The sequence below is a fragment of the Cebus imitator genome, unplaced genomic scaffold (genome assembly GCF_001604975.1).
Source record: "Cebus imitator isolate Cc_AM_T3 unplaced genomic scaffold, Cebus_imitator-1.0 Scaffold0, whole genome shotgun sequence".
Taxonomy (NCBI): domain Eukaryota; kingdom Metazoa; phylum Chordata; class Mammalia; order Primates; family Cebidae; genus Cebus; species Cebus imitator.
In genome coordinates, this window is record NW_016107315.1 from 18725757 (window position 1) to 18734038 (window position 8282).

At 44.1% G+C, this 8282-nt stretch overlaps 1 protein-coding gene across 1 annotated transcript in view; it reads left to right on the top strand.

The window, feature by feature from the left end:
- The window catches only part of RPUSD4 (RNA pseudouridine synthase D4), a 10233-nt gene extending 3763 nt beyond the window's left edge, over window positions 1–6470 (top strand). The window contains exons 4-7 of the mRNA XM_017527678.2: window positions 2556–2649; window positions 2727–2871; window positions 4010–4107; window positions 4980–6470. Of these exons, the coding sequence (XP_017383167.1) occupies window positions 2556–2649; window positions 2727–2871; window positions 4010–4107; window positions 4980–5204 (562 nt within the window). The 3' untranslated portion in view covers window positions 5205–6470. The remainder of the gene's footprint in view (window positions 1–2555; window positions 2650–2726; window positions 2872–4009; window positions 4108–4979) is intronic.
- The last annotated feature ends 1812 nt before the right edge of the window (window positions 6471–8282 follow it).

An 8282-nucleotide genomic window follows, 5' to 3' on the forward strand; every position in this document is an offset into this window, starting at 1 on the left:
TCACTCTGTCACCCAGGCTGGTGGGCAGTGGCACAATCTCAGCTTACTGCAACCTCCTCCTGGGTTCAAATAATTCTCATGTTTCAGCCTCCTGATTAGTTGGGATTACAGGTGCATGCCACCATGCCAAGCCAATTTTTGTATCTTTATTGGCCAGGCTGGTTTTGAACCCCTGACCTAAAGTGATCTGCCCACCTCAGCCTCCCAAAGTGCTAGGATTATAGGCATGAGCCACCATGCCTGGCCTGGGTTATTATTTTCTATTTGATTTGTAAGTAGTCATTTATATTTTGAATGTTAGTCCTTTTTTATATTACAGATTTTGCAGATACTTTGTGATCTGAAGAGCCTTTTAAAAGTCTCTATGCTTGAGACCTACCTACAGAGGTTCTCGTTCATAAGTCTGGTGGTTGTAGGGATTGGCACCTGTCTTTTAAAATTTGATGTACAATCAGATTTAAGAACAACTATAATGAGAGATTATGGAGAATGGAGAAATTTAGGACAGCAGCTAAGACCTCAGAAAGATTTGTGTTCAATCTCAGCAGTGTCATTTACCAACTATGGAGCCTTGGGCAAGTTATTAAACTTCCGTAAGCTTTGTTTTCTTCATATGAAAAATGGAAATAATAGGATTTATGACATAGTTAAATGAGATTGATTTACGTGAAATATTTAACACAGTACGTAGTTCATAGTAAAGTTGAAAAAATAAAAGAGTATTATGATATCTAGTCAAGCAATCAAAATATTAAGACTACAAAATACATGTTATGTTATTTGTGAAAATTGTACATCAAGGTTCAAAATTGGTAACCACTCTCAGTATCAGGTTCATGGAGGAATTGAAATCGATCAACTGGGTCTTACTGAATGAATAGGATTTGATAGGGAAGGTGGAAATATGTTCTACATCATGGAGTGGCATGCACAAAGGCAGAAGACTTGCATGCTGTTTGGAGTGGACGATGGTGGGAGATGACGCTGGAAAGGTGGGCTGCAGCCCAGTTAATGACCGTCGTAAATACTGGATACAGGAAGTAGAAGTTGGAATTAGTGGAATTAGAACATAGTAGGCAACTGATTAACATTTGCTAACTTAATTATTATAGTCATTTGTTTGAATTTTTTTTCTTTTTTTTTTTTTGAGACGGCATCTTGTTATACGGCCCAGGCTGGAGTGCGGTGGCCATTCACAAGTGTGATCATAGCCCACTGCAGCCTCAAATTTCTGGCCTCAAGCAGTCCTCCTGCCTTAGTCTCCCAAGTAGCTGGGCCTGCACGTTCCTGCCACCAAGTCTGGCTTATTTGTTTGAATCTTCTTACTAAACTCTGAGTTCCTGGAGAGCGGGGACTTTTGTCCTGTTTCTCTATATAGAGCTAATACCTACCCAAATCAGTGCTTCACCCATTCAGTGAATATTTACTGATTGAGCATTCTTGAATTGTAGTGTCATATTGTTAGGAAGGGTAGTCTTATCACAGAGGATCTATGAAATCTGTAAAATACGATAAAATGTACCAGACAGTAGCTCAGACTTCCACCAACCTGAAGTGGAGTGTCTACATTGTGAAACGGTGTGTCTCAGTGGGATTGTGACCCCTTGGTTAGTGATTATACAACAGGCTACCAGGTACCCAGATGGACTCTTCCATCATTGACCTGAAAGAGGCATAAATTTACAGACAGATTAAACAGGCTTCTACTTGTCTGTGAGATCACAAGAGGGAGAACACCAACACAAGTGATTTGGAATGAGTCACTGAGTTGTGGTTGTGGTTCCTATGACTTTCTTGCCCCAGTCCCCAGGGTTGGAGTGCAGTGGCATGATCTTGGCTCACTGTAACCTCCACCTCCTGGGTTAAAGCAATTCTTGTGCCTCAGCCTTCTAAGTAGCTGGGATTATAGGCATAAACCATCACACCTGGCTAATTTTTTTTTTTTTTGTATTTTTAGTAGAGCTGGGGTTTCACTATGTTGGCCAGGCTGATCTCTAACTCCTGACCTCAAGTGATCCACCTGCCTCGGCCTTCCAAAGTACTGGGTTTACAGATGAGAGCCACTGCACCCGGCCCCTATAACTTCTTTGGGTACCGTTTCCTCCTGTTTTACCTGTGTGACAAATAAGCCAGGAACATTCTCTGAATTTTTTATTAGGTTCATTTATCCAATTATTCATTTGTTCATTTAACATGCAGTCAGACTCTACAACCTTTTATCATTTGAAAAAGAAAAACAGAATATAAAACCATGTTATCATAATTTTAACTGTACATATCCATTTTTAAAGGCTAGAAAGACCATGTTATTGTGGTTTTTTTTCCCCCAAATATTCTTTAGTTAGCATGTATGACTTTAGTAGTAAAAAAGATAAGCTTGTAAAATATATCAGCTCTCAGGTCAAGCATTACACCAAGAGAATCTTGCTGGCCCCTTCGACCATAAGAAATCACACATTAGTGCAGAAGGTCCAACGTGAAATCCTCCAAGCAGGCAAATCTGGGAACTCCTTTCTGGCTTGGTTGGCTAAAGCAGTGATCTGTGTCACCCCCAGGGCCATCACTGTGCGCGTCCCCATGCCCTCAGCAGGAGTCGTGGACATCCCCATTGTGGAGAAGGAGGCCCAAGGCCAGCAGCAACACCACAAGGTGAGCAAGCAGCCTTTCTGAGGCATGGGGGTTGGCGCTCTTCCTTGGGAATCATATCTTGATTTCTTTGGCTTCAGATGACATTGTCTCCGAGCTACCGCATGGAAGATGGGAAAATGGTGAAAATGCGGAGCAGCCGGAACGCACAAGTTGCTGTAACTCAGTACCAGGTGCTCAGCAGCACTCTCTCCTCCGCCCTCATGGAGCTCCATCCCATCACTGGTGAGGGTGTCACTTTTCCACAGTGCGATCACAAAACCCTGTGCCACCAGGTTTTGTCCAGGGCCTTGTTCTGAGCAGCTAGTATTGTGGCTGACTTGTGCGAGAATGTGCTTCTGGTGCTAATCTGAGGCTGGGGGGCTCCCATAGGGGTGGTTGTGGCTCACAAAAGAATACAAACAGTTTGAATACCTCTATTTAAAACTGTGCAAAGTGGTTCCTCAAAATGATTCTGCATAGAATTACCAGAAGATCCAGCAGTTCCACTTCTGGGTATATACACCCAAAATAATCACATATTTGCACACATACTCATAGCAGCATTATTCACAGTACCAAAAGGTGAAGATAATCCCACTGACCATTGGTGGGTGAATGGAGAAACAAAATGTTGCATATACATACAGTAGAATATTATTTTCAGCTTTAAAAGAACTAAAAAAAGGGAAATTCTGACATACGCAACAACGTGGAAGCACCTTGAAAACATTATGCTAAGTGAAATAAGCCAGGCACAAAAGGGCAAATGCTATGTGACTCCACTCATGTGAGGTACATAGAAGAGTCAGGTGTATTGAAACAGAAAGTAGATGGTGGTTACCAAAATCTTAGGGTAGGATAAAGGAGGGAAGATGAATGGGGAATTGTTTAATGAGTCTAGAGTTTCAGCTTGGGAAGATGAGAAAGTTCTAGAGATGGACGGTGGTGAATTGCAAAAACAGTGTGAATACACCTAATGCCACTGACTTAGCATTTACTATAATGCCAGTGGTTAAAACAGGAAATTTTATGTATATTTTGCTACAATTAAAATAATATGCAAATCGATACTACTTGTCATTATGTAGTAAAATTACTAAAAAGTTGGGGTAATGATAGACACCAGGTTCATGATAATGGTTATCTATGGTGGAAAGGGGGAATTGTGATAGGGAGGGGTACTTAGAGTATTTACAATGTTTACTTCCTAAGCTGTGTGGTACTACGTAGCTTATAGTTTGTTATATTATTCTTTATACTTTATTATAGTTGGGGCTTGGCCAATTTACTGCACTTCGATTTAATATGATTTGAAGCAGTTGCCAATACTGGTATTGTTTCTGTAGCTCCTCACAAGTTGTCTTTCCCTCTCTCTTTTAAGGAGTAAAACATCAGCTTCGAGTTCACTTGTCATTTGGATTGGATTGTCCAGTCCTTGGGGATCACAAGTACTCAGACTGGAACAGGCTGGCCCCTCAGGTAATACTAATTTGACACAATATGCAACAGATATGGGAGAGAACTTAGGCCTTCCTTTTCTTAAAACTCTGAAATGAGTTACAACAAAACCTATTGATTGTCTTCAGACATGGTACCAAGCTCTTTATCTTGCTTTTAGAGAAATTCAGAAGCAGTCAGTGACTGTCTTGGAACTGCAGGTTTGTTAGTGAAAACCTTACTGTTTCATTTCTTTAGTCTGATTTTGTTGGGAGGCTGTGGGCAAGGGGAGTAGTGTTTCTGAAGGCTGAGAGCAGCCTTTCCTGCTACTGCTAAAGAACCATGCAGGGCCTGGTGCGGTGGCTCACACCTGAAATCCCGGCACTTTCGGAGGCCAAGGTGGGTGGATTACCTGAGGTTGGGCTTTCGAGACCAGCCTGACGAACATGGAGAAATCCTGTCTCTACTAAAAATAGAAAAAGTTAGCCGGGCGTGGTGGTGACGCATGCCTGTAATCCCAGCTACTGGGGAGGCTGAGGCAGGAGAATCACTTGAACCTGGGAGGCAGAGGTTGCTGTGAGCCGAGATCCTGCCATTATACTCCAGCCTGGGCAACCAGGGCGAAACTTCATCTCGAAAAAGAACCATCGGGAAAGGCTTTTCATCCTTAACCACAGCCCATTCTCCTGGTAGGCCAAAAAGCACTGGCTAAAACGAACATCTTTGCTGTGGTCATTTTTCCCTTACCTAGGTTCTGAGCCTTTCTTAGACATGCCCCTGAAGCAGGCTCTCCATTACTGTGCCTTCCAGGGGCTTGGTGTTAGTTCTCTGTAAGTGTAAGTCTCCTGACTTGCGTGTTCGTCAAGGGTGGCCTGTTGGCCTTGCTCTCAAGGATCTGTCCTTTCTTTGTGTAGAAGCTGTCTGTGGGCATCCTGAAGAAGTTGGGGCTGGAACAGTCGAAGGCCCGCTACATCCCCCTTCACCTGCACGCCCGGCAGCTGATCCTGCCTGCCCTGGGGTCCAGGAAGGAGGAACTTAACTTGGTCTGCAAACTTCCTCACTTCTTTGTACGTTCCCTACGCCGCCTGGGTTTAGAGATGCCAAATCAGGATCAAAGTAAGAACAACGAAGCACGGTGAAGACCATGGGAGCACCCCGGCATCTGGGAGCACAGTGAAGACCGTGGGAGCACCCTGGCATCTGGGAGCACATATTGGCCCCTGATCTGTTCTTTGTTTACGGGACTCTCCTAACTTCTCACTTGGAACAGACTCCAGAAGAGCCAGGTGGGATAAGGAGGGCTTTTAATGGAGAACAAAGCCTATTCACTGATAGTTTAGCTACACTGTGGAAAGCCTCCCTGCCACAGGCTCTCATTGCCAATATGAAACAGAGCCCAGGGCGAGGCAAATTGGGGCAGTGACTGGAAAGGAAAACTAAATGACAGACTCTAGGGTCAGAAACGGTTTTATCCAACAGTGAAGCACTGGAGCTCTCCGGAAGGTTCCCATGGTTGGAAAGAACGTAACGGTTAACAAATATCATGGCATCCAGGAATTGTCCAGCTATAGCGTGGGTGCCCTACTGCACTCAGATTATGGAACCTGTGAAAGGGTGCTGAGTGAGAGGTTGAGGTGGGACATTTGCTAAGCAAGGAGAGCAGGTGTGAATGGCAGGCAGGTAACATGCATACATGAGGCTGGCTGGGTGTGAGGTAGTCACGGGAGCGGCACACTGTCTAACAGTTGTTAGCTCCAGCTTGTTCTTGCCACGTGGGAATGGATTTTCTCATTTATTTCTTCAGAGAAGCTATAAACCTGGATACTTATGTGAAACCTCCCAGTGTATTGCCAACTAAGTAGAATTTTTAAAGATGCTTAGGCAGCCAAGCACGTAATACTTGCAGGTTGAATTTGGTCTACAGGCTAGCAGTTTACAATCTATGTTTAATGAATGGCAGAGAAGTTTGAGGAAAGGTGCCTTGTTGAAAATTTAGCTGCATGTAGTATGTATCCTTTCTAGACTTGGAGATGGCTTTGGTTGGTCCATAAATGTGCAGTTCCAAGAGTGCTGCCATTAAAATAAAAAATCTCTGTTGTGGAAGCATACCTCCTGTTCTTGGATCTCAGAAAGGAGAGGGCTGTACTGAACACCAGTAGGGATAACTGGAAATGACCTTGGCCTCCCTGCTCCGTTGGTCCATCTAGCTCCCACCTTGTTTCTTGCAGATGAATACACCTCACACTACTTTAGGCTGACAAAGAAAGGTGGAGCGATGGCACTGTTAGGGGGTACACCGCGGCACAGCCTTTATGTTCCCTCTGTGTAGATGATGCCACTTCTAACCCTTCCCTGTCTCTGTGGTACCTGTTATTGTGCATAATAAATTTAACTTTGAAAGCACAGATGAGATGACTATATTTGTTTATATAAGAACTAAATATTTTTGCTGCTGTTTCTATTTCTAGTAAACCATGATAGTCAAAAAAAAAAAAAGGAACAAGAATGTGACACCTAGGAAATATTGATAATTGACTTTATTCAGGGAAACAGATAAACAGGAATACCCACAAGAATGAAGAAAAGGCTGGGCGCAGTGGCTCATGCCTGTAATCCCAGCACTTTGAGAGACCGAGGTGGGCAGATCACTTGAGCCCAGGAGTTGAGACCAGCTTAGGCAACATGGTGAAGCCCTGTTGCTACAGAAAATACAAGAATTAGCCAGGCGGGGTGGCGCATGCATGCCTGTGGTCCCAGCTACCCAGGAGGCTGAGGCAGGAGGATCACCTGAGCCCAGGAGGTTGAGGCTGTAGTGAGCCATGATTGTGCCACTGCACTCCAGCCTGAGTGACAGAGTAAGACTGTCTCAAAAAAAACAGGGCCAGGCATGGTGGCTCACACCTGTAATCCCAGCACTTTGGGAGGCTGAGGCAGGCAGATCATGAAGAAATCGAGACCATCCTAGCTAACATGGTGAAGTCCCATCTTTGCTAAAAATACACACATAAAAAAAAAAAAAAATCAGCTGGGCGTGGTGGCACATGCCTATAGTCCCAGCTACTCGGGAGGCTGAGGCAGAATCGCTTGAACCGGGGAGGTGGAGGTTGCAGTGAGCTGAGATCGCGCCACTGCACTTCAGCCTGGCAACAGAGGGAGACTCCATCTCAAAAAAAAAATAATAATAATCTTAGCAGAATAAAAGTAGGAGCTAGGCAGGAAACGTTTGGAGAAGTGACAGATGATTTATATTTTCATGTACATATAAATATGGTCTCTAGGATGTGAATCTAGTCTTTAATTTGGCAAACAATATTTACTAGGTTGAAGTTATCTGGGGATGTTCACTTATCTCAAGGAGCTCTCATTAGCTGGAAAATTAAGTTAGCTCTGTGGTTTACTAAAAAGTGTGAGGCAGGACTGTTGTTCCCTAGGCGGGCACGCTGGAGCTGGACTGAGAACCTGCTGTGTCGTTCTTTCTGCCCAGCTTTGCCACAAATGCTGCTCTGCCGTTCTTCGTGAGTCTTTAGTGCTTTAGTGCTGGGTTTTGTGTTGGTTGCTGAACTGGGAGCTACAAAGCTAGTGCTGTTGACTTTTTGAGAATTCCTAAGCTGCCCTGGGATACAGGGTTACCACATTGGAGACTGGGGCAGATGTCTGCCCTGCTGCACCTTCCCAGACCTCTCTGAAGCGGATGTCAGTGGCTCCATCCCCCACAAAAGGACTGTCATCTTTCTTGTCTGACTCATCGCGGCGCTTAGGGATGAGGACAACAGCCTCAGACAACCTAGTTGATCTGCAGCTTTAAGGGTGCAGGGAGTGGGCAGGCCATGTGATTATAGTTAGGCAGAGTAAGCTGAAATGCTATTGTATGTTGATTCATCAACCATAAAAGTATGAAATTTTAAAAATGTATTTGTGTTTAAAATAACTTTGATTTGTAAATATGGAATAGCCTTTTAAAAATTAGGAGAATATTTAAGCACACTGTAAGAAACATCAACTATTAGGTCATGTCATCTGCTTGTAATTATTTGCCATCTGAGCTTGAAAGGGACCTGTGTTAAGAAGTGTGTTAGGCTGGGCATAGTGGCTCATGCCTGTAATCCCAGCACTTCGGGAGGCCGAGGCAGGAGGATCACATGAGCCCAGGAGTTCCGAGACCAGCCTGGGCAACTTGGCAAAATTTCATCTCTACAAAAAGTGCAAAAATTAGCCAG